The 26,922-nt window shown below is 36.9% G+C and overlaps 2 protein-coding genes across 3 annotated transcripts; one reads left to right on the plus strand and one right to left on the minus strand.

Moving 5' to 3' along the window:
• Positions 1–17: 17 nt before the first annotated feature.
• DYNLT2 (dynein light chain Tctex-type 2) lies at positions 18–7,040 on the minus strand. Of its 2 annotated transcripts, none has more exons than XM_067293399.1 (4): positions 6,634–7,040; positions 3,768–3,974; positions 2,825–2,934; positions 18–1,060 (listed from the first exon to the last, which is right to left on the minus strand). In XM_067293399.1, exons 1-4 carry the CDS (start codon positions 6,712–6,714, stop codon positions 970–972), a joined length of 489 nt encoding a protein of 162 aa, XP_067149500.1. In that variant the 5' UTR covers positions 6,715–7,040; the 3' UTR covers positions 18–969. The 2 variants fall into 2 exon arrangements, with proteins under 2 accessions (XP_067149500.1, XP_067149499.1); XM_067293398.1 differs by having other exon boundaries at positions 2,776–2,934; positions 6,634–7,038.
• Positions 7,041–8,716: 1,676 nt separating this feature from the next.
• On the plus strand, positions 8,717–26,126 carry ERMARD (ER membrane associated RNA degradation). The gene is made up of 18 exons (XM_013946072.2): positions 8,717–8,780; positions 8,909–9,077; positions 10,191–10,330; positions 10,879–10,980; positions 12,723–12,812; positions 13,955–14,052; positions 14,625–14,761; positions 16,096–16,210; positions 16,927–17,029; positions 17,494–17,523; positions 18,025–18,093; positions 18,841–19,011; positions 19,896–19,979; positions 20,415–20,494; positions 21,359–21,487; positions 22,968–23,177; positions 24,271–24,384; positions 25,058–26,126. Exons 1-18 carry the CDS (start codon positions 8,757–8,759, stop codon positions 25,215–25,217), a joined length of 2,025 nt encoding a protein of 674 aa, XP_013801526.2. The 5' UTR covers positions 8,717–8,756; the 3' UTR covers positions 25,218–26,126.
• Positions 26,127–26,922: the final 796 nt, after the last annotated feature.

Raw genomic sequence — 26,922 nt, forward strand, 5'->3', positions numbered from 1 at the left:
ATAAGAAAAACACTATCTGTATTCTTGCATATATTTATTTTCTTTTCAACTCGTTAACAATGTAATTGAAATGAAAGAGGTATCAATGCTCGATTTCCAGTTCTAAAACCAGGAGTCTAAGTACCGTACAGATATGTCACAGTGACTTTTCAAAATATAATCACTGCTGTGCTTGCTGGTTATGTACAAATTTTCAATTGCCTTGTTACTGAGCCTATTTCAATCTCTCCACCTTTGCCATTAGAAGCCAGTCTAGTAAATGGATCAAACTCACTGAATTCAGTATTTCTGCCACTAGCCTGAACAGAGTTGATATTTAATGCAAGTTTAAGGCCCCAAAGGAAGCTAATGATTAAACTCCCATTCTGTTCAAGACAAACTAATGTGTGTGCAAAAACCCTAAGTGTGACTAGCTATTAAGAAATAACAGTTAAGGAGAAAAATATTTTATATTCTATGAAGACTTAAAAATGGTAAAGATAGCTGGTAAAGATGGCTTCCCATTTTACTATGTTTCTACACAAACTCAAGCTGTGGCATTCTATCATCATTACAAGAATAAAAACAAACCAAACGCTGCTTTCTCTTACAAAGCCAATGAAGCACAAACTTTTAGACAAAACTGATACTCAGTTTATTGTACATACATTTCCTAGCAAGTCTAGGCTTGCACTAGAAAGTAATATTGAATATTTTGCAAGGTTTATCTTTACAACACTTGCTTTAACTTCCAAAACAGAGAGTTACAACAGATAAAGCCCATATGTACTTGAGCATAGATATTTCACAAGTTTTTTCAAAGAGAAGAATAGGTAAGATTAGCTGAAATATGTCAACTTCAATGTACCAGCAGTGTTAGGCTAAAAATTCAGTGCTAAAATAATGTTTTGAAAATTTTCAAATATACCAAGTACTGTGATGCTCAAAAATAGGTGTGGCTTTTAGAGTATTACTCATAATAACAAGCCATTACCAAAGCCAGCACAATAAAGGTTTCGGTTTCACATTTAGCTGAAACCCAAGTGTCTCTCTGAACATCCCAGACCCATCTGCTGGCAACCTAAAGGAAAGAAAAGAACAAGCTATTTGTAAACCTATATAGCACAAATTTACATTTTTAAAAGAACATGTAACATTATACAGATGCATTATATGAGTTACAGGTAGTAAAAACAACTGCAAAGTTACAGTGAAAATTAACAAGTGCTATTTGATGTTAAAACACATTTTCGCTTGACAGTAAAGCCTCGCCCCCACCCCTTTGGATCCAAAAATCTCTGCACCAAAACCTCAATTCTCATGTTCACTTGTTAGCACTCTAACATACTGTCGCAGTACCCCTTCAAATTAATTTGACTAGACATCAGTTTTGACAACAAATCCATCTAAGAAGTCATATCCCCACTCCTCCACCTCCAGCAGCTTACTGCAGTCTATTTGTAACCATTCACTAGCCTTTCAGTTGTTCTGGTAAAATTGTTTTCAAAGCTAAACTGTGAACTGACCACTGAGAGAGGGTAGCTGTAGCCACTTCACAGACTGGCTTCATTATCAAAGCCAGCATCCCTTCAAACTGAAATTTCAAGTGTAAGTTCGGGGGATCAGTCCATACCGAATCCCTATTTATCTTCACACCCTCTGCTTAAGTAACAATATTAATCCCATGCATTTGATAGAAAGGCATTTTACTTTATATGGAGTGGCAGTCTGTTTACAGCTTAGGGTTAGAAATCCTCATTAAAAGTCCATTATTTACCTTCTGGGCAAGTGTGTTCACCTGCTGATGCCCAGAACACACTAGCACTAACAGAACAAGGCTGGGCAGAGGGAGGTGGGAGAAAGGACAATTAAAAATTTCATCTTCCTTAGCAATAAGATACAGTTATTTCTTTTCAGTAGGTGTCTTCATAAATCTTTCCATACAGTATTTGTATTTGGTGAACACTTTTATTGGCCTTCATCTTAACACACCTTAGGTTGAGTGATCTGAAAGTAACTGACTAGCACAAACACCCCCTACCACTAAAGCTGCAATGAATACTACCACTATTGAACCAAAATTCTAAAGGTTTCCAGCTCCCCTACATATTGGTCCCATTAACAACAAAGTGCGGTTCCACTTCAGTAGGACATGAGGTTTTAAGAGCTGATGACAAATGAACAACCCGGCTAGAATTGTTCTCTAATGCTCAGCAATATACCAAAAAGTATGTTGAATGCCAAAGGGAGCTTACTACACATGTAAATTTAGACACAATGCAGGAAAGTCACTTTTGTTTTGGGTGTCCCATGTTCAGATTACTTAAATGCTTTTTGCAACTACAGCCTAACTTATTTGGTGGCAGCTACAGTTGAAACAGTTTCCATCCCTTTCCTTGCCACTCATTCCTTCTCATGTCACCCCTGTATCATTTTGCATTGCCATGCGCTGAACTGACAGGAGACCAAAGTCCACTGGAAGAAAAAAAATTCACTGCACAGTCATGCAATTGTACTGGCAGAGCACCCAGTTGAAATAAGTGGTGGACAGGAAAGAGCAGCAGGGTTGCTTAGCTCAAAACTCAAAAACCACAACCTTCACAAGGCTAGGCAGACACACGGCAGCCCCTTAAACTGTCGCTTAGCAGACTGCTCCCCATAAGCAACCTAAAGGCTCCAAGATCCACTTCCAACTAATTAATTGCTGAATGCGGATGCATACCTAAGAGAGAAGATACAGTTCCAAAATATCGTTTTCAGTTTGCAAAAGGTATTATGAATAATTTGTTTGCTCACATTTATTGCCTGACCTGCCTTTTCCACAATTAGTATTGATACGACGTACTTGTAACGGTCATAGCCCAATTCCTTAATTGCCATTAATATTTCTTCGGAGATAGAAGCACACAAGGAGGGACTAGAAACTCCATCGTATTTGGTTTCTTGAAGTTTGTTCTATAAAAACAAATCTGAAAAATCTTAGTTTTCACTCTGGTGGTCTTTTGCAAAAAACTTTTACAGTGATTTTCATTACGAAGAACTAACGGCCCACAGAATATAAACATTACTCTCAAACAGCAAAGGTTGCACTACTTTTACTCTAAAATGTTTTATCTGTTTTTTGAAAGTGACATTTAAACATGTCCAGCCAATCTCCACTCAACAAACAGGGGTGTATTGTTCTCCTTCACTTGGGCTCAATTCACTGGAAAACTGCTACAAACACCTGTTCCATATATCCAAAGCATGTGTTCTGGACTGCAGAATTGCAAGAGTCGGTTATAACTTTTCAAGGCATCGCTCTAACAACTACATATTACTTCAACAGATTATTTCCATTCATTTCTGCTTGACTTTTGCATGTGGTAGTCAGACTGTCAAGGACACCAAGCAACAAGGACACATCATGCTTGTCATGTGATATTAGCAGAACTAATTGAAGGAGTGAAATTGCACAAATTCAGGATCAGAATCTTTGGATAGCAGGACACTTTGGAGATCAGGATATTTTGGATTGTACTGTAGCTCATTTTAATTTAGAAATGAGCAAAAGTTTAAGAAGCATCAACCCCATCTTAACAGCATATGCTCAGTGGCTACCTTGCACAGGGCCTTCTGCACCTTGTAGAACAGAGCCAATTTGAACAGCATTTGTGTACTAAAAATCCAAGTCTGCAAAGACTTATGCTCATTTAAACTTAAGAACCTAATGCTATCATATAGCCTTTATGAGACAAACTACTTTTGCAATTAAATTAAGCAGTTAGTCCATTAAAATCATACCATACCGTTAGTATCTCTTGAGCTTTGTTTCTTACTACATAATCCTGAAATTTATTATATGACTCGAGTCTGTATGTATTGGCATATCTTATCTTCGTCCTGTTAGCTTTCAATGTCAATAGTTCAGTTTTCATCAAATCCATAAAAGACTCTTCTTCCACTGGAGCTATACCTAAAGCTTCAGCATTTGATTGTTTCCTTTTTTCTTTCATCTGTGCAAAACAATGAAAAGGTCAGCATCACACGTCAATAGTTTAGCATTTAACAGTTTGTAAATAATACTTTACGCGGTATAATTAAGAAAAAAAAGAAAGAAAATACCTAGTCTAGGAATATCTTACGAAAAAAGTGGAAAAGCTAGAAAACCGATGGCTTTTCTTCTGGCTTCTTTGAGACCACAGCTCTCACAGGAAATGAGAACAGTGGTTAACTTCTGCTCAATTTTCGTTTCTTCTCCACTGAAATCTAAATAAAGTTTGCAATTAAATTCAGCTGAGCAAATGCTGCACACCAGCACTCTGAATCCAGTCTATTTTCTGAGCTAAAGATTATGGAAATTAAGATATGTGTCTGAGACTTAACTGTTTCCAGTTCATTTACTAGGTAATTTTACTTATTCTCATTCTTTGTGAAGCTAATATACAAATTCTGTATGTTATGTATTACTTTCAATTTCTTCTTTTTCAAATAGGTATAAATATATTCCTATTTCCACTCTTTACAATTTAGCTTGGAACTTAAAAACAGAGTAGTACTTCTTTTTGTCACCAAAACTCTGAAGACCCAAGTGTGCTCCCCATCCAGCCTGTATAACAACATTCTCTTAGATATACATAGTAGAACTTGGCCCTATAACACGAATGCAAGCAGCAAATCTGATGACGTACACAGAACATATAATCTGCTGTCCTCCATGCGTGGCTTAAAACAGAACTGTAAATGATAACAAAAGCAAGAAAGAGACAGAAAAGGACATGGAAACAATAAGATTGTGACATATGCTACAGACAGCAGCCTTCTGTACCAGCTGCTTCCTAACTGTTTTCAAGTTTCATGACTTTTCAGTCCCTTGCTCTGTTTTCTGACTATAAAAGAATTTAAGCCATATAAAATAATCAGCTACTTCCCAGGAGAGCAGAAGAGAACACATAGGTAATCAAACACCATAGTGTAGGCTGACACTAAAAGGTAAATGAAAAAAAAAAAATCATGCGCATATGGAAAGTGTAAAGATCTAATGAGAATTTCTTCAGAAAATGCATCATTTAGGGGCTCACAAATCTTTCAGTCTCAGAAGCTTAAAAATAACATAAGCAATGCAGGTGCTTCTCTAAGAAATCACTTATGCATTAGCCCTGTCTACATTAAGGACATGACCCACACTTCTCTCCTGGTTTCTCACTATTAGGTAATTCTGTTACAAATCAGTGATGTTGGCAGCCCTAAAGCGAACTTGCTGCAGGTATTTTTTTAATAGCATACCAACAATGCAGGTTCTGAATAGTAGTTACAGTATGCTAAAAATGCAAGCAGCAAACACATATGCACCTAGGCTATGGATGCTCATTACCTTCTGACTGAAACTCAGTCAGGTAAAGGTTATAGCCCCTACCTGCTCATCACAGGTCCTCTAACAGAGGACACCTCAACTCTGCCATCTGAGCTGCTCAGATGAGCATGCCAATTCATTTCAGTCAAAATCAATCTGTGAAAGTGAGAACACTCTAAATAGCAATTCTTTGCAATCATGGCTAAAGGAACGGTCACATCATCTTCAGACTGCACAATTACTGCTGGAAGAAAATTTCTTTCAATAGCACAAGACTGCAAACAATACTGTTGCTTTCAAGTTGATCTGTTATTAGCAGTTAGAGAAGTTTTCATAATCTTTTACCCAGTAAAACTGGGTGTCACACTTTCACATTTTATATTGAGAAATACAACATGTTGTAAGAGTCAGGTCTCAGCCAGGAAGCTGTGTGAAAAGACAGCATTTGCCAGTAAGATTCTCATGCAGGGTCTTCAGTGGACCCTACTAAACTGGCCTAACCTTGGACATGAAAATAAATAAGCTGATAGAAAAAAGCTTTTGATATTTGAAAGAAGCACTGTTTATTAATATACCTGTTCTAACAATCAATAGTTGCTTTAAAGTTACAAAACCATTTTTTGAGTGTTTCCTCAAAGGAGGACATGCCTTCCTCTAACTTAGAGAAATAAAAAAGTAACACCCCAAGTTGGAAAGACTGCACTGTACTGCACGAGGGAGGCTCATTCTTGTCTTCTTTTTTTTACCTTGAGGAGGCTTTAAGATGACACACCAGCTGCTAGGTGGATGCTAGCATTACATCAGGCCAAGCAGAAAGGAGAAGATGTATCCCAAACCAGAGAGGAAGAGACGGAAATAGTAAAAAGAGAAAAGGATTTATGAAGCCACATGGAAAGAGAGGAGAGTATCTAGAAAAGAGTTAGATGTGGCTTGTCTCTAAGTTGTCACAAGATCACACTCACTCACCTTTTACTGCACACCCAGCCCCACGTCCCTCCCAAACGCTGTACCGTCCTTCCCGAGCCTCCCTTGCCCCAGCGCGGCAACCCCCAAGGCCTCTCCATCTCCAGAGGCGCAGCAGCCCGGGCCGCAGCAGCGGGCCGCCGCGGTGCTCCCGCCTCCAGAGCGCCGCCAGGCGCCCCCCGGGGCACCGCGCCACGGCGGTTGTAGCGGTTACGGCCGTTACTGCCGCCCGGGCGCGAGCGGCGCGGCAAGGCGGGCACCCCCCGGGCGGGGAGCCTCCCCCGGGCTGGCGAGGCGCCCCCGGGGGAGGCTTCCCCCGCTCCGCCCCGGCAGCCGCCTGCGCAACCCCGGCCGCTCACGCTGTCTTTATCGTGCAGGTGCTGGCGCCGCTTTCCTCCCGCCGGGGCGGCATATTTCGTCGGCTTGGAGTGCTTCTCCATGGCTCCCGGCCGGCAGCGCCGCCGCTCCCCCGCCGGCCGCTGGCGCAGCAGGACGCCGCCGCCTTCGCGCCCCACGGCCTGCAACCAGCCCGCGCGAGCCAGGCGCGCCGCCGCGCGTGCGCCGCCCTGGTGTCATGGCGCACGAGGGAGACGGGGGCGGGCCGAGCCGTGACGCAGGTAACGGTCGCGGTGGCGGCGGTTGGTGCGCGCAGGGGGGAGTAGGCAGAGCCTTGGGATCGCCCGCTCGCCAGGTCCCGCGGGAGAGGCCGGCGCCCCGGGCCGGGGGCTGCAGCTCTGGGCTGGAGCCTGGTCGAGGCTCCCGGGAGCGCTGCTGCTGGCGGCCGGCTGCGTGCGTGCGTACGTGCGGGGGGGGGCGGGGCAAGGGCTGGCGCCGGCCGCCCGGTGAGCGGTGCGGGGCAGCTCAGCCTGTGCCGCGCGGCTCCGCGACCAGTCAAAACCTGGAGCTGCCTCAGATGGTCTACCTGCTGCGTCTCTGTCCTATTTATCTGTTTGTTTTTTTCAGAAAATAAAGAATTGCTGTAGCAGTGTAATTTTTGCTCTCACGTCCTGACAGTTTTTGTCTCTGACAGTGAAACCTGGGGTGCTTCAGAATAAGGTGCAAGACTGACTTACTTTATGAACATTTTATCTGAATTTTTAGTGGCACCTAATATCCTGTCTCACCTAATATCAGTTCCTTCTAGAAACTGTAGTAATTATGTGGTGCTATTATCTAGACAGATATTTAGTCTCTCCTCGAAGCCATGAATTCAGGAATTATGTCCTGTAAGGCTGAACTCCACCACCTAATTACAAAGGGCAAAAAATACCTGAATTTTATTTTGTTATTTAACTTTAATGAATACCTTTTATATTTGCTGTGATCCTTCCTTTTTTAACAATTCCTTGTCTGCCCTTTCTGTCTCATTAGTGGAAAAGCATAACTTTTTTTTTCTTTACTAAATCCAAACCATATTCCTCCTCATTAGTGTGAACACCTCTAAACTTTACAAATTCTTTGATCAAGAGGTGTTTCATAAAGATTGATAATTGTTATCCTCACTGCTCTGAATTCTGTAAGAGAGCATTAGAGATTTCAGAATAGGTATTTTTAATTACACTAGCCAATTCTACAAACAAAATTTTAAATGGAAGATTGCTAGTGGTTCTCGCTACACTGGTTAATCTAACACTGAAGCAGAGGACTGCTCACTAGATCCTTTTTTCTGCCCCATATGTGAGATAATAACATTTTAAACTCTTTTTATACTGGTTTTATGAACATAGTTTAAAGTTTCTTGAAATCTTGTTTAAAGTGTTCCTACTAGTTGTAATAGTTTGGGAAATTTGGATATTGGAAACAAAGTGAAGAAGCAGCATGCTTAGTAATTGGAGTTCCCTTTCAAGAAATTTGTTATTGGTGAGATTTAAACTTTTGTTACATTTAAAAGCTAGGCTTGTGAAGATTAGAACATAAGCAGAGAGAACACAGTTTTCTGGTAATTTTGAACCTGCTTAGGTAAAACAATCACCTTAGATAAAAACAATTACAGGTCACTTTCCGAAGGTGCTGGAATACATTACTTTCTCGTGTGTCTCGTAATCCATTTTGCTCTTTTACAATGAATATTAAAACTAGTGCTTATCTCTGATTTAAATTTTTGCTTCTGAATCAGTCCATCTTTCCATTTAGACTAATAGCATATAATATTTATACTTGGATTGTTCTACAGTTACTTCCTGGTCATGCAGAATTTACGTGTTCCTTTTCTTCTCAGTGATTTTGCTGGTTTTAAGGATTGAAGTTCTTGGTTATACTTGAAGTAGCATTAATTTCTAGACAAACTCTGTTCTGTTAGGCAGAACATATATAAACTGTGATATTTTGCTTCAGTCTCTTTTCATAAGCTTAGTATATATAACCATTCTGATATACACCATCCAGGACCCTGGATTTATTCAAGTGGACTAATTCTTTCCCTCCTCCTTCTCACTCTTCCACAAGGTTGTTCTGCTCAGAGTTCCTTTCATAATATGCATAGATGAGGGTTGCAGAACGTAAACTCGTAAGTACAGCTCCTGTGTTGCTCTCTGTCTATCTGTGCTCATGGGTATCCTGAAGTAATAATTTTCTGGTTCTAGTATGCTTTCTTAATTAATGCAAGAGCTTTCTTTTCTTTTTTTTTTGTTCCAGATGGCATTATCAGAGTCTGTCACTACTTGTCTTTCTCCTGCTGTGCATTATGTGATTTGCGAACTTGGATTTGAGAAAAAAGACACCTATGATATTAATAATATTGTGTCTGAAAATGGTGAAATATGTTGGCAAGCTATTACAGATCGTGTCTGTTACCTTGAATCAGGTAGGTATTTGCATGCTATGGTAACGATACATCTAAGACTGATGCAGAATCTTAGTACAGTTCATAGCAATCTTAGCTTGGTTATGACATTTTATTATAGCATATCATTATTTTCACTGCAGATTAGAGTGTATATATAGTTCTCATCTAGGAGGAACTTTAAACTTTTCATTCATGAGTAGCTGGTATTCGGTTATTGATGATTCCTAAGATTCGTGTAATCTGTGCTACTTGGGTAGTTCCTCCTTTGCTTCTTCATTCAGTTTGGTCCCAACTCCACATCCCTGTACATAAGGGGTTCAGTTCTGCTCCTCTCCTACCTCATAGCTGTTTTCTCTGTATTCTTTACATTCTTTTTGCAGTAAATTTAATACACTGGGTCCGTCTTTTTTCTTTGTTGCTTCTTTTCCCAGACTGTCATTTCTACAAAAGTACGGAAGTACTGTTTGATTTCATTTGTGTGTAGAACAGTTTATAATTGTTTTTTAACCAAAACAGAAAATATTTATGCCCAGATAAACTGACTGAATTTTAATTTGCCAAATTGCATCACACAAATGCTGTTGTTAATCTCTGAAGATGGTAAAAATAATAGGTATTTCTGACTCAAACAATACAGTTCAGTAACTCAGAAGAATTTCTATTGGTTGTTAATGTCTTGCCAAAGAGGAGTGGTGATACCACATTAAAAACCTGGAAGTATCCATCTACATTCTTAAAGGATGTAAGTACAACTTCACAGAACCTGAATTAGCTTACAGCTTGCTTGTCTTGAAGTTCTGCACTCTTCTTCCAGTAGGTCCTTCTCGTTTCAACAAAAATGGGACCTAACAATCCCCTTTACTTTCATATTTTCTTGCACAAAGCTTTTTTGTTTGGAAAAGATACTTCATCTTGTCTTGTTTCACGCTATACTTTCACTTTTGTGTATCTCATTTGTGTGTTCTTTTGGGCAGTAAATTATAGTGTATTATTCCTGTTAAATCGTCTGGTTCAGATCCTCTGTGCTGGATACGTACATGGGCTGTAACACATTGTACTTTTTATAGGTTTTAAAATATTGGACCTTTGGGAAGCTGGGTGCTCTAATCACCTTCTGTTTTTCACTTTAAGGTCAAAGTGTGGATTATATCAAAAGCATACGATCACTAGGACCTGTATGTGAATCTGTTAATTTGCGTTTCAAATCTCTGACCAAGGATCAATTTGTAGCTCAGTATGCATTATGGTTCCAGTGGACAAATTACACAGAGGTATGGAAATGTCTGTTGACAATTCATATTTTGGCATGTGTACCCATTATGGAAGTTTAGTATAAGAATTTGCAAGAGAGATCAATGAATCAAAATGCTTAGAATTTGTAACTAATTGTCCTTCTCTGATATATAGTCACTTCTTGATTTTCTTAACTTTATAATTAGATTGTATGTATGTTATCACAAAAAGAATGGGAGGTGTTTTGGGCCTGCTAAAACGGCAGAATTTTTGTTTTTTCCATAAAGCCTAATGATCTCTGTCTAATACCAAATTTTACTGTGTAAAATTATTGTTGATAACTGCTATAGAAGTGAGGCACTAGATACCTTGCCACTGAAAATTAAGAGATGTTCTAGGTTAGTGACCTTTCAAGCACCTACAGTTGTATCCCCTAGGCAATCGTTTTTTTCCTGTATTTGCATAGTGAGCATCACAGAGGAATATTGTGGTCAGGTTTCTGTGTGTTTTTGACAATTTGATTTCCTCCTTCTGAATATTTAACACAACATTCTTTGTCTTTTTTTCCTCCCCTTCAATCATACAGTTATTTCTTGAAGTATTTGATGTTCTACAACATACGCAAACTACAGAAATTGCTCTTGGCTTAATGAAACTAACATCGCACTTGGAGCGAGCCTTGGGTGATGTAAGTGCCAGTAGGAGGATTTTATTGCAGTTTGAGTTTTATAAGATGGGAATGAGTTCTTGGATTTTATTATACTTTGAAAAAGTGAGATTACCCTGTACTGTAGCAGTACTCAGTAGCATGGTTTCATTGAGCTGGACACATGTTCTTTTCTGGATCTGGCTGTGCTAACAGAAATATCTTCTGATGCCCCTTCAGCCCACTCACAGCTTGTGTGAGTGCTGTCACCAACCAATTTCAGTAAAGATGAGCAAAGTTTGCTTAAGCTGCGTATATATTATGTCTTCGCTATTCTGAGTTATTTAACTGAAACAGGGAGCAGCATACCTTCCACAGCAGATCTGATCATGTAGTCCCTTCTGTGAGGAGAGGCAGTAACAAGCAGCTGGAAATGGGCTGCTAGACAATAGCTTCTTTCCCTAACACCCTGTTTGCAGAGTATACATCTGTTTAAATGTTTGGAGATGAGTCTTACACTGCAAAAACGTCTAGATGCCAGCTAACAGCTTCAATTCTAGACCTATGTGCTCAACTGGAGAGATACAGGATCCAACCTGTAATCCTGAACATTTGTCTTTTTAATGCATTCCCTCTTCCTTTTATCTCGAAGTAGTCAGTAAAGGTATGCACTCTCTAAGTTTAAAGAGTACTGCTGTAGGGGTTCCATGATAAGCATGAGGCACAGGGTGCATACAGAACATGACTTAGGAATTCTGACTGGTATTATGAAACTTGTACTGTGAATGCTTTTTGGTAGAACATGAATTAGACTATGGTTCAATATTTGATGATAGTTCTGCTTAAGCTCATTTAAATAGTCTCTACAGCCATCTGGCATGTTTGCTTGTGTTCCATATGTTATGTGAGCATAAATATTTGAAGGCCTAGTGGCAAGCTAGATTGATGAGCTTGTCCGGATACCTTTCCTCCTTTACCCCCTACCCCCATCTTTATTATTCAGCTGGATCAGTTCCTTGATCTGCTCCACTGCATGACCACCTAAACAGATACCAGCACTACTGCACAGTAGCAGGTGGGCTAGGGAGAAGGGAGCAGCAAATGCTTAAACAGGCATCGTTGCTGAGGGAAAAACCCCACACACCCTGGGTGTTTTGCCAACAGATCAGATAAAATAGCTGGCTATTAAATCTTTATGAGGAGCTCTTGAGTAGGAAGTGGCAGAGGACAATGGGCTAATTCACATCTACACAAACCAATTTGCCCCAGACTGACCAAGGGCAAGTCTAAAGTGATGAAAAGTTACCAAAGGCTGTAAAAAATGGTCAGGGAGAATATATAGAATGGAAGGCTTCAGCACCTGAGGCTTTGAGGTGCTGAGCGGTACAGAATTGCTGAGATTGCCCAAATATGATAAAATCTAGTTTCAGGGACAGCCAAAATGGGAAAACGAATCACAAGCCTCCTTCCTTAAGAAGGGCAAGCCCTGAAGATTACTAGGGTAAGAACTGAGTATTGTTTTCTGGGTTGAGTTATTCCCTTAATTATATGTTGTTGTTGTGCTTTCCTTTTTTTTTTTTTTAATAACAAGAAAGGCAGCATGTATACAAAAACTGTGAAAAGCCTTACTTTGGAAACATGTACTCATTCTTGATACAGTCCATTAGATTTTAATTTGTCATGAAACTTCATGTTATTTCATAAAATAGTCAACTTAGCTGTTTGAAATACAAAGAAATATATTGGATTATTAATATAAAACTATTTTGCCTTTTTTTTCATAGGTGTACTTACTGATTGGTAAAGATTGTCCTTTCCTTCTAAAAGATTTGCTTGCTTCTGAGGAGCTTACAGTTATCTTTGGACAAGCTGTAGTAAGTGTATAGTTTTGAAATAAGTAATAAACACTGAGTTTCTTTTTCTTCTTGCCAGATGACAGGTTTCCAAGCATAGCCATTACTTGCATTGGAAAAGAGTTTGTAAATACTGTAATACATTTGGAAAACTTTCTTTATATACATGTTACAAATAATGGAGGACAGATGGCAAAAAATAGTTAATATTGTAATCTTAAAGAGAAGTAAGTTCTTAAGGTATGTCCACAAGTTAGCATTTGCTGTTTGCCATGAAAAGCTAATGTACATAAAATTTGACGTATCCCTCATGGGGGTGAGCAAGATGCAGAGCTGTCTGCCTCCTTCTGAGTCATGCTGTTCGAAAACATACATCCTGCACTGGCTGTGGAGCTCCAATGAGCTGTGCTATCCTTCCTCACTGCTGTAATAAAATGCTGTCACACATTTACTGCGCTAGAGGTTTTCAAAATAGAAGAAACTAATTTGCCCATTGCCATTTGCAAAAAAAAAAAAAAAATCTGATGATGTTAACACTCGTGTAAACAGAGCAGATGGTAGAAATCTCTCTCATACAGTTTTACAAATGTAAATTCTCTATTAGGGCAGACTGTTGGACATGAACTGTAGAAGCTTGTATAGTCAGCCAGTCTAGTAGCTTTATAAAGATTATTTCTTGGATTTTGGTGGCATATGGAATTGTTCAATTCTCACAGTTAAAAAATAAAAACGAAATTTCCCTTTTGGTCTGATACTGATCTGCAAATCCAACTTTGAATCCAGATTCTGCTGCTTTTTATGTTAATTTGTATTAAGTTATTGTGGATTTATACTATGAAAAGTAAGAGCTAAACTTGATCCCATTTGTTTGCCTGTCTGCCATAACCATTTGGAATGTCTAGTAACTGTTTTTTCAGTTCACATATTATATTCTGTAGCATGTACAAGTAATATTAAAGATTTCCTTTCAGAGAATACTGGGAATTGCAAGTACTGATTTGTTTTAATTGTGGCAAGCCATGACCAATCATCTTGACAATAGAAGTTGTTCCTTTAAGATAGTACTATTTCTCAATAACTTCAGAAAATTGTCCATCAAGGAAAGTTACATGATAACAAATAATACATTTCTTCATGCAGTAATCACTTTGTTTACCAATTAGATGAATGTATTGAGGGTATTCGTTGGATCTCCTTATGGTCTGAATCTTCGTAATGTTTTGTGGCACGGCTTTGCTTCCCCACAAGAAATTCCTGTAAAGTAAGTTACCAAAAAATCTTGTTTTCTTACCAGGTTGAAAAGCAATTATACATATAAAATTTTTGATCTTTTTTTTAAAAAAAAGACCATTGGAATTTTGTTTGGCTTCCAAAGGTTTCTGGCAGTATCCTGAAAGTTTTCCCTCAGCTCTGCTACTTGTGTTGGAATTGCATTTCCATAGAATATTTCAGCCCTTATAAAACTGGTAAAGCACACTAGTCATAAAACTGACTAACAGGAAAATTGAAAAAGCTTGAGGTCTTTTGGGAAACCTGGTTCCTTGTCTGTTAAGACAGTGGGGAATAACTGAGAACAAAAGGCAGAGGAATGGGGTAGGAGGAAGAGTAGCAGCAGCCAGCATAGAATACTAATTCCACATTTGTTTTTTCATGTTTGTGAAAGTAATCAATTATTAAGGGCCTCAACTCAGAAGAGTGGGAGAGCTTAGGCATTTGATTTTCTTTGAAAAAGCAAAAAAAATCTTTGTCCCTAGCCCACAAATGTCTGTCTGTTTTTTTTGCATAATACTTAGTTGTGTGAACTTTTCTAATATATTATGGTATTCTTCCTAGATACTGTGCTATGCTGCTTTTTTTGACAGCAGGATTGGGTCAGTTGTTACAGACATACCTTCTGCAAACTAAATGCGTTTTAATACATCGACCATATGTGACCCTCATTAGCTTAGAGGAGCTGAATATATTTCCAGGCAAGTATTTAACCATTAGCAAGTTGTGATTATGCTACATTCATTATAATATTTCATTGTCCAAAAGTGCTGTTGAAAATAATGCATTTTTCACAGCTCTAGGATTGAATCTTTTAGCTAAGATACCTGCATACACTGTCATTAGATGAAGCATTCATGCTTGTAGGACAACTTTCTAATACATGGACAGCTCTACTGATTATTGAATCAAAAAAATACTTCATTCTAAAATCATTTTAACACACTGAAATGTGTAACATTTATGTTTCTAAAAGACTTGAACTATATATTCCAATTTTTTGATGATGAGCATACAGTTCATATAACAGATATCTAGTTTGCCTTTACAAAGTTTTTAACTCTTTCCAGTTCCAGCTCCAAGAGTCCTAGCAGATGCACCGTGCAGCTGGCAGGGAAGATAGTGCTGAAACAGAGTAAAGGATAGTAACACTTCTTCACTACCCTGATGCTTTTCTCAGGGAAGGTGCTGAAGAGTGTCTGATGAAAATCTCCTCATCTCCTTGGCTGCAGACCTCATTTGTGTTATTCCTGCTGTTTTTAAAGCAGCAACAGCAAATGTGAAGTCTTGGTCTTAGTGGTGGTCATAGTCAGTTTGTGCTGTTTAATCAACTTGCCAGTGGAACATCTGTTTGTGGAACTGAGGGAGGACTTTTGGGGACCAAATCAAACTGACAATATTCAAATCGTCATGTGTTATAAATCCTATAGCTATTTATTTGTTCCAAAAATAGCTACTACAATTAAATTGCACTTGCAAATTTAAGCTTTCCCTTAGAAAATATTTGTAACGTTAATTCCTAAGTGTGTGAGCTTCATGTCACGGTAACATCGAAGTATGAAGTGATTATTTATTATGCTAAAATGTCAGCACAGAAAATGGGTAAGATAGGAACAAGTGGTTGTGCTGGAATGTTCATACTAGTGTACTGATTCTCACCAAATTAAAATGATCAATATGTCTTATACTTTATCTGAAGTAGATGGAGAACAGCTCAGCAGAAGTTGGGCCCACTTGCTGTGTAGTCTTTTAGTCCCACTAATAAGCAGCCACAAGTTTTTAACTGCTTTGTTTCAGTCTGTCATTTTAGATTATCACAAAAAATGCAATCTTACAAACTTAAAATCACTCGGTTTATGATTTTAAATATATTATGACTGTCATTATACTTGCATAGTTAAATTGAATACCTTTAAGTCTTCCTTTATAATTGCTTAAGTAATCAGGTATTTTCAATGAAGTATTAGGAATAAATAAATAAACCGTACACATATATAGATAGATAGATTAGTAATGTTGTTTTGTTAACTTGCAGATCTTAGTCATGAAACACTTTCCTTAGCTGAAGAGCTAGTAAAACTGTCCAGTTTTGTTCTAAAAACAATGCTGCCGTTTTGGATTGCTGCTTTAACAGCTTTCAAGCAAGGCAGGTAAAGATTGATTTTTTTTTCTCTATTTTTCTTCTTGGTAAGATTTTTATTTATATATACCCATTATTTATAGAATGCTAGTCAGCAGAATTTGTAGATTTCAAAGCTTTTTGTTCAGTCTGTTGCCTAACAGCATATAATTAAGCATTGTTAGGGTGTTCTCTGAGAAAGTTCATGGATTTACTGCTTTATTTTGATTGTGTCTGCTTTGAGAACATTTCCTTATTAGAATGCAGCAAAATGCCAAAACCAAGTATTGCATTTTTTCCTGGGTTGAAAGTTTCATGGAGAATTGCATTTTCTGTGCTTCAGTTTGTGCAAACTAGAATTGCATATTGAAACCTACAAAGAGGAACTGCAGTAGATGAAGCCAACAAGGAAAACTTTACAAAGCAAATGGAAAGTAATCAGATCTTCAGATATGAATCTGCTGAGTTTAAAAAAATATTTATTACTGTGTCTTCCTTTCCCATGTTCCACCTTTTGTAAGTTAGTATCACCTATGAGCTTGTGTGAATTAAGTGTTCAACTTCTGTTGAGCAGAGATAGTCATTTAGTATTTGTTTATAAAGCGCTCATTACAAAGGAATTTTGTTCTGGGTTGTGTGGCTGAGAGTTTCCATGTTGAGAGAGTTTCTCTGAGATGGTTCTAATTTCAACTTGAATTGTATTTATAAGAGGGGAAAACCCTTTGGGTATTTCTCTTATTTTTGCAGGTATGCTGACTGTATGATTCTCTTACTCCCTCAGCTGGAAGCTGGACTTAGATTGATCTTCACTGCAACTAATAAATGTCCAAATCGATTGCTAACAGCTGAGGTAAGTTTCTGTCTAAAGTCAATTATAATTTAGGGCTAATAATTAGTGCTTCAAAATAGTTATTCTAGAAGCATGATTTCTAAACATTTACAGTTTGGGGTTTGGGTTTTTTTTTTTTTTTTTTTTACCACCCCCAAGAATTTTTGGGGCATCATGTACAGATTCTCAGTAGAGTTTCGCCAATGTCTCTTTTATTTTTTTAAAAGATGTCTTATAGTAAAAGAGGCTTGAAAAAGTACTTGAAGGTTAATATTCAATCACAGTAGTTTACAGTGCCAAGTAGGTCATGTTATATTTATTTTAAAAAACTTGGCAAAAAGTCCAACAATCCCTTTTTTCATATGTAAGGGGTTTTCCCTTTTCGCACTCTTCTGATATATGGAATTTATATTTATTCATTTATACAACTCTAGTTAATTGTTTTCTTTTGAAAGTTAATTAATATTTATTGTCTTCTGTTGTAGTCTTCTGCTGTCTACACCACTTTTGATGAGGTACTTGCCATTTTTTCTAATATAATGCCAGAATTAAAGCATATGCATATTTCTCATTACTGGTGATCAGAAAGCACTTTCTCATTGTGTTGGATAAGAAATTACTTCTAAATTCTTTCCAAATAGAAGACAATGGGCAGTAAACATGTTTTAAATTTGGAATCACCCAGAAAATATCAAAATCAATACAATTTTAATGAACAGACTTTAATTTCTTCTAAATGTTTTAATCTTGTACTTCTTCATCTCACAGAAACAAGAAAGTCATTTTCCCTAGATTCACTTATTTGAAGTGGATACAAATAAACTTGCATGCTGAAATCCTCAAATTTTTTGGCTCTTCTGAATTATTTCAAATTGTTTGCCAATAATAAATAAGCACCTTGATTCTGGAGTTGGAGAAGTAATTGCTTAATGTTAGAGAAGTTTATTGCTTAAGTTGGTGTTTTTCCTTTGTTTTGGCTTCAGTAATAAATTTTCTATTCAAATGACTTTTTCTAGATGTTAGCAAAACAGTTGAATAATGAAGAAATCAATCAGCTTCCTCTAGTTCTTGAAGAACCGGCAATGGCAAGTGTTTTGAAAGGGTTTTTTTTTTTTTCAGTTAGCAGTATATTTATGATCATGCCTAATGTTTGTGTAGTTCATGTAGCTTCTCTCCAGCAGCTTAAAACCAAAAGCTCCTTATCTTAGCTTTTTCAGTGTGAAGGATACAAAGGAGTACAGAACATGCTATATTGGGTTAGGATTTGAGAATATCCATCTGACTGAAAAATAGAAGTCTCGGAGAGATTCCTACTAGACTCATAAAAATCAGCTGAGTAGGATAGAAGGAAAAACTGGTGCCTTACTCAGGGAAAATTAAAACTCATTTCTTCTGGGAGACAGCTTATACTAGCTGTGTAGATGGTGCAAACATAGCTGCAAACCTTCCAGAGCGCATCCTGCTTCTTGCCACCTGAACAGATAAGGAACATGAAAAGTAGGGGCATTGAATTTAGAGGCCTTTGAGGCTGTAGGGAAGACCTGAGTTTACTGCACTGGGGGCCAGAGGCAGTGGGGCTATGAAGGAGTTGGGACACAAAACCAAAGGTAATCAGGTGTTATCTGTCGTGAAATAGTTTATATGTTAGTTTTGAATTTTTTCAGAAGCTACGAAGGTGGAAGAGTTGCCCCCTCTTTTTCTTTCAAGCAGAGTATGCTTTTTTTTTTTTCCCCCCGACCATCTAAATGTCCCTTTTTCTATGGACACAATCACATGCTTATCTTTCAGAAGGCATTCTACATACTTAGCTCCGTCTGCATATGTTCTCACAGGAATTTCTTTGGGATTTCTTGAACCACCAGGAGGGTCCACGTATAAGAGATCATTTAAGCCATGGAGAGATCAATCTAAAAGCATTTCCCAGAGAAGTTGCCAATCAGATGGTTGCATTTGCAGTCACACTTCTGTGCAGATTTTCAGATGAGGACATGGTTGCTTTTAAGGTAGGGAATCAATGTTATGCTGTCAGAATGACTAGTTTTGAATGCCAAATCTGATTTTAGAGAGTCTTGCAACTATATTTTTCTTGATGGTCACTTTTTGTGGAAATACAGTGTTCCTCCAAGTACAAATTGTGAAAGTATGTTTCTCTAGTATTGTAGTGAAATACATACAGAAGGCTTTCCCAAAGATTGCCTTTTCTTATTGTAGCTTAATTTGTTAGTTAAACTACTCCTTATTCACATAGTTGATCCAATGATTATAGTGATACCACTTAATTTTGTCAGATTGTGTTGACACCTATCCTGTTTGCCTTTCTGGTAATTCAGCAGATATATAGAACAACTGTAGTTCAGCCATGGAGGCATGTAAGATTTAAGATTCTGTTTCTCTCTGAGACACATAAATAATAGAAGTGGCACAACAATGGACATGTGGTTTGTGTCTGCAGTCTATAATGTGAATTTGTGTCCACTTTTTCTCTAGCAATAGGTTTCTCAACATTAGCGATTATTGCATTTGCTTCTCCCAATTTCCTGTTAATATTTACAATTACCTTCTTTCAATATGATAAAACAAACTTTGAGATAAATCTTCTATTTGTTAGGTGTAGCTCTTGTTGTTAGTTTCTCAAGATGTATTGCATGCAGCTGCATTAAGAGAGTACATGATTGCTCCTGTCAGGTTTCAGAGTTAAAGTGTGTCAAAGAAATTAAGGTTTAAACACTCACTGAGCTTATTATTGCTTTCATCCCTCACATGTTTGGAAATATTAATTCAGTAGTCTAAGGGGCTTACTTAAAGTTAAGCATAAGTCTAAGTCTGCATAGGATTAGGACCTGATATTTTAAAAATGTTGTGTATTGTCTATTATTTTGTAAATCAGGAACATGTGGTCATAAAACCACTGATGAACTGTGCAGGTTGCTACCGTTCTCGATTTCATCCAATTTCCCTCCTCAAGAAACAGGTAGGTACTTCCAACTGAAAGCATTTGAGTCTGTGAATCCTTGAAATTGGTCTAACTGTTGTCTTCGTGCTTTGATTGTCCTAAAAAGTTAGAATTTTGAGGCAGCCTCCTGTCTGTTTTATATTGATTTTTTTAATGAGCTTTCAAGTTTTGTCTTACAAAATTTAGAGTTGTTTAAAGGAGAAGTAATTAAGTTTATTCCTTCTGTTGATGCAGTAGGGACTGCATTTGTGCTTTCTAGATCACTGTATGATTTTATTCTTACCTGAATATTTGCTGTTCTGCAAATTTATGACTACTGAACAAGTAACTTACTACTTATTGCATTTTTTTTCTGAAATAACCCCTTTTAATAAGAAAAGTAAAATATATTGTCCAATCTGTCAAAGACTACCTTTTACATAAAATTTCTTATGATACATTTTGAATTCTTAGGTGCTGGAATGTATGAAGAGCATTCACTTATGGTCTGAACTACCAATAGTGCCTGAGGAACAAGTTCAAGCAATTAAAGGGTATATATATGCTATTAAAAAAAGATAATTCCCGAAATACTTTTGAACAATGGAAACTGAGATGGTGAAATGTTTCTTCAAAGACTTTACTAGGGAGATGATAGACACCAAAGGGGTTGTGAGAAGACCCATTTGTTGTTGTTTTTTTTTTTTTTTTAGCTTTCCATTTGTGCTATACACATCGATACACAAAAGGTACTGTAAAAAGTGCAATTAGTGCAATATCTAAAAGAAAATGAGGACACATCTGAAACATGCAGCAGTTTCAGTGGCTCCATGTTCTGTTTCTGAAGAGAGACTGAAGGAGCTGTTAGGAAGTTAAACTAGAGCTTGAGCCAGTCAGAACAAAGACAATAAGATGGCTTACCAGATGAAAAACAGAAAACAGTTGCTTGTTCAAAAAAGGGCTCGTAAGCCAAATCAATGGAAGATTTTACATAAGATATTAAGTAGAAAAAGAATGTAACATTTTCTTGTGATTTGAAAAGGAGGAAGTCATTAATAACAACACTGGAGAAAATTGTACTAGTTTAGAGAAATTCATCTGGGAAGCCAACAGGGAAAGCTGAGAGATGAAAATTCAATGCATCTGGCACATGCTCAATATGCTTCAGGATTTTAATGAACGAGTAAAGGATTTAGAAGGATTCAGAAGACTGATGCTGAGAGAAGGTCATTTTGAGTTAGAGAAAAGAAAATCATGCTCATAAAATAGAGGAAAAGGAACTGAAATACGAGACTGAGACCAGACATTGAATATATTTCTATCCCAGAAATTTACATCTTGATCTATGCTGTTTAGACAAATAATAAGCACTATGCTGTGTTTTCATCTCAAATCTTAATTTTTTGTTTTGTGTTAAGGTTTGAAGGAAATGCTGAAGCTAGTACTTTTGTTTTGAAGACAGCTGAAATTCTCTCTCAGTTGCAGCAATATATGCCCCAGAATTGCTACAGTCCAGATGATCCAGTGAATAGTGACCAAACAGACAGGTAAGCTTAATGTGCTCCCTCTTCCTGCTGTCAGCTTCTACGCACAACCCAACACAAGAATTCTCATCCCTAAGTTATTCATTCGCTGTTTTTAGAGCAGTTGCATGCACTTTTCCAACTTTGCTGCTGCTTTAATCTAAAAATTGCATGGGTTCAGCTGAGGATCATCTTCAAAATGAAGAAAAGGTTTGGGACGTTGTTACAGAAGGGTTTTGTTTTGAAATTAGCATGGAAAAAATAACTAGTTTTCTTTCAGATTTGAAGAAGCAAAATGTTTTAAATATATCAGGTCATTTCTGTACTTGCTAGGTTAAGTTAGTTTTAATCTGTTTTAAGTGCTAACATTGCATCAGAACTTTGTTTTATTGTGGTTGATGTCACAGTTACACATGGCATTGAAAATAATAATGATATGCCTCTACATAATTCTATTCTTTGTATGCCTTAATATCAAGATTCTGAAATAGAAAATACCATGTTTACACTTGTTGTCAGACTTAGAGATATATTGGTAATTCCAATTATATTTAACTTGGAATAATAATCAAAACATTTGGGCTTTTAATTGGCACTCTTGTGACAGTCTTAAGCGGCCTGTGTCTGAGTTAATATGTTGGAAGAAGACTCTTCTAATCAAACCCCATTAGGTGTGAGCAGGACAGTGCAAACAGGATGCCTGTTGCTTTACTTCTGTAGTCTGGGCACCTTCTGTTTACTACCCATCAATCTGTCACTTTTCTCATTAATTAAAAAACCTGATTACTAAAGCTTAAAACCATTTTTAGAGTATTCTGCCTTTATCACTTGTACTCATTATTGTTTTGCTGTTCCAAAGAGAATTCAGGCATGAGGGAGGTGAAAAAACACTTCTCTAAGAACAGCATGTTTAAAATGATGTGTGACACATTATGTTAGCAGGTTAGGATATGACTGCAGAAAGATACTTGAGTGTTTTAAAAAAGTGTAATCTGATGTGGTGTTGATTAAAACAGTGGCTTCACTACCTGCATTTTACAAAATGTTATGTCTATTGCTTGTTCTGCCCAGAAGAAAGACCACACACTAATGGAGGTGTTAATTAATACCATTTATTTTAGTGGATTTTATTATGGTGGATACTAATTCATTGTGAATTGAACTATAGTGGGAGGCTTCAGCCACAACCATGCTGTGATTTGATGTGTACAGTGTATCATTTCAGACAGGCAGTTTTGTTTATTGTGACTATTTCTTTAATCTGAAATGGGAAACACATTTCTTACCGGCAGTTTTGTAATTATATTCAATAAAGTGATAAGAGAACACAATCACTGCTCATACTACAGAGATCTTGTTTTTTTGAGTCATCAGGTAACAGTAATCTGCTTCCAGCTTTTCTGAGTTAAAACATTATTACTCAACCACACTGAATATGAAATATATCTTACATTAAATTCTGCTAGCAAAAGATTGAAACTAATAATTATTTCCTGTTTTGAAGGCTGTTGATTGAACTTTGTAATATGCGCATTTGTACGCTCTACTCGCCACGGTCTGTTCTGGAAATATTGGTGGTTCTCCGTAAAATAAGCACACAGTGCCATCAAGTGTCAGAACAAGTTATTGCGAGCATTGAGCTGAGATACAAACAGTGGATAAACAAAACTCTGCGTTCTCGCCAGAGGCATAACTATCTAAGAATGTTAAACAGGTTGGATGATGATTTTTCTTTACTTTGTGGCTAGGTTTATGAGAGGGTGGTGGAATGCTGCTGTTACTAGCTTTCAGTGGTTAATCTTAGAAGTTTATGTGTTAACTCTGATTATGTACTAATATTGAAATAAGAAAATCTCAAGTTGGAGAATAATGGGTATTTTTAACATTATTATGCTATTTCACTGCAAATTATAAGCTTTCAAATAAAAATATCACTTAAATGTTAGATTGTATTTTTGAATTACCAGTTTTTCCTATTTAGGCATAAAAAGTGCCATTAAAGTTTTATCTGAGTGCAGTATGCTAAATTCATTTCAAGACTATTTTCTTTAGTTCTACTGTTTTTTATCATAGCTTGGTTGTCATCTTTACAGATATAAGAGATTTTTTAGAATTCCATTAATTTTGTTCCCATTCAGAATGTTTTCCAAGGGTTTAATGAATCTTTTTTAAAAACTGAAAGGGAACATAGGAAGTGAGGTATAAACATTAATCTTTCAGCGTAATTTAGCTTAAGAGTCGTTGAAAAGCCTTAATCATACCTGAATAGAAACTACATTATGTTGCAGAAGGGTGCAGATATGGCTGAATGTGAGTCCTGGCTGTGTGCTTTCATCCCTTTATTTAATTTGGTTGTTATTTTAGGGAAATAATAAGTCTGAATTTCTTGGCCAGGTGATATTCCTCAAAACATTAACTATGTTATTTAAGAAATATAGCTTAAGTTGACAGTATATATTAATAATTTAATTTAACTCCACCTTACTATCTTTGGGGTAATGGTGGGGAGGTTTCCTTAACACACTCACACACTTTCTCTCCCTCCCTCTCTCTCTCTCTCTCTGTGTATTTCTCTTTTTTCCCTCATTTTCATTGTTGTTTCATAGTTTACAGTCTTAGTTTGCTTATAGTTTTGATATTTGCTCTGCTCTTCACTGGTGGACTTCTAACAGTCTTTCCACATTAGATATTCAGCTTTTTAGAATGGATTCAGAAGTCAGAAGAATGATTTATAGTAATGATTTTAATTAATTTGGTTTAATTTATTTTGTTCAATTTATAATTAAATATTTATTGCTTATTTCTAGCATTAAGTTTTTGTCGCCTGTGTTACGTCTGATCTTAACACTGATAACTCTAGAACTAGTCAACATCCATTTGGTTTATAAGAAGAATCCTTTTGATTATCAGCAGTATCTAAAGTAAGTATATAGAATTTACATTATGCAAATGGGGAGTTATACATACTCCTTTCATGGCCATTTGAGTAAATTTGATCTGTGATATAAATCCTTTAGGGAAAAAAAAAGAAAAACCTAACAACATAACTTTCAGTATGTTGCCAGTTGTCTTTTTGTCATTGCAGTTGTCATTATATCTCATACAGTGTTCACTCAAGAACTAAAATAATTTAGTTGAAAATATATGGTCCAGTTATTGACATTTTCAATTTTTATTAGACTCCTCATTAGTAAAACTAGAGAGTGATCACATACTCAAACAATATTACTACATAAAAGCTGTGTTTAATGTGAGTAATTTTACTTGTGTGTCAGTTAACAGCTGGTTGGATTTTGTAGGCATTGTGAAACTTTTGACTGTGAAAGGTAAGGAAGCCTTGTGGGGAAAAATTCATTACACATTATATCACCAAACTCTTTGTACAGCAGTGTTTAACTGCAGTTCTGAAAATCACTGTTTCTTACTGTGAGAGTGAGGGAGCAGTTCTCTTCCAGAAGTGGAAGAAAACTTAGTGTTGATCATCCAGAGGAAGATCTGGAAATTTAGAGAAAGTAGCATCTTTAAATCAGTCATTGAGTGCCTTTTTCTTTTATCCTTTAATGAGTTTTTCTTCTTCATTTTTATTTCTTAAAGGTTTTTGAAGTCAGTCTTGCAGTATACTGAGAACTTGGTGACATACACAAGTCCAGAGAAAAACAAGTGGGATGAAACCATGGAGCTTACAAACAAGGCTTTGACAAAAATAAAGAGATTCAGTGACGAAAAACTAACATTAATGCAGTTAGATACATAAATTATTTTAAGATTATTTGGATGCTATTATATTCTGAGAGTTTTAGAGTCACCAAATATCACAAGTCTAAGATTTAAAGACAAACTTCATCAATCATTGTCAAATTTCGGATGCGGTATTTATTATTTTTACTAGAAGAAAGTTGCTGATATTGGAGTTGAATGATCAAGCTTCCCAGAAATGGACTGTGCCAAATCTAGTGAAAAGGATTGGCTGTGAGCTAATTCAGGATGATACAAGTTCTGTTTTAAGTATATTATGTATTTTGTAGCTTGGTTTTCATATTTTTCTATTATGTTGAAAATATCTAAGAAAGCAGTGTGAATAAATGTCTGAAAAAAATTTAAATAGAAAAAGTAATTTTTCATTTTGATGAAGTATGCTGCAAACTGTCAAACAATGATTCTTACTTAAAAAAAGTGTTGCTTATTGCAACATTTAGCATCAGTAGTGCTCATTGAAATTGAATGTTACTGTTAGTTCAAAACAGAGTCAAATCTTGCACAGAGATAGAGCTGATAACACACTAACCAGTTGCTTATGTTCTGTTGGGGCCCTTGCGGTGCTTCAGAACAATAATCTATATGAGATATAGAGCATGGAACTAACACTGTTTAGGATTAATTGCTTAGCACAACTTGCTTAGCATTAGTAGCTAAATTTGCTGAAGCCTTAGGCCTCAGGCTATAGCCACTGCTACGTGCTTTGAAGTAGTCCACCAAGGACACTGGTGCAGCTGGGAATGATACATCCTGAGAAAGTACAGATAAGCTAGCAGAAGCCAGTGGGAACCAAGGTTAAGGGCTAGACAGCTTTGCTAAACAAGCAGCAAGGTACAAGGCATGACCGCTGCGTGCGTGATCGGTGCAATGATTGGCTACCTGTGACATAATCTGTATGAACCACAAATCAAGGGCCAGAGCGCCGAATACCTGTACTTATAAAATGGGCAAATTGCTGAATAAAGATGGAATTGAACCTGCATTCTGTGAATGCGTATGATTCATTCCCGTCACTCCCGCGGACTGTGACAATGTTCCAGATTAAAAAAAGGAAAAAAAAGGAGACAGGGATGGAAAATAACTTTTGCGTAATATATGTCTTTTTTGGTTTTGATTTTTTTCATATTTTCATCTGCTAATTGCTACTACTTATCTCCTTAGCTAGTGAGTTAATTTCATACAGATTAAATCTGAACACTCATATGTACACACTCTCAGACACATACTCATTATGGTTCAAAAAGTTTTCCCTTGTTGCACACTATATTCATTTGAATAATTCATTTTTTTCGAAAGCAGTTCTCCCCTTTCTCATCCCCAGTGAGTAGCATTTCAAAGGAATGCATCAATGTAAGAACTGACTCACAGAAGACCACCAGTCTAGATCCGTTTGCTTTATCCTACAGAGAGTAAAACCATGGGGTAATGTCTGCAGAATGTTTGGCTATACAAAGGATTAGAGATTCAAGTTACATTTTTTAATATGATTCTTCGCAATATTTCTTCACTGGAAATCAGTGAGAGAATAACTGAACTGCTTACTAGTTCAGTTTATGGTGGGGGGGGTGGATATAAATTAAGATCATATTACCTCCTTTGTACTACCCTTGCAATATATTGTGTGTTTGAAATCGAACTTTTATATCATTTTTAAACTCTTTTTGTTACTACAGAATTAAGCGATGTGAGAAGAAGTGAGAATT

This window comes from Apteryx mantelli, chromosome 3 (genome assembly GCF_036417845.1).
Source record: "Apteryx mantelli isolate bAptMan1 chromosome 3, bAptMan1.hap1, whole genome shotgun sequence".
Lineage (NCBI taxonomy): Eukaryota > Metazoa > Chordata > Aves > Apterygiformes > Apterygidae > Apteryx > Apteryx mantelli.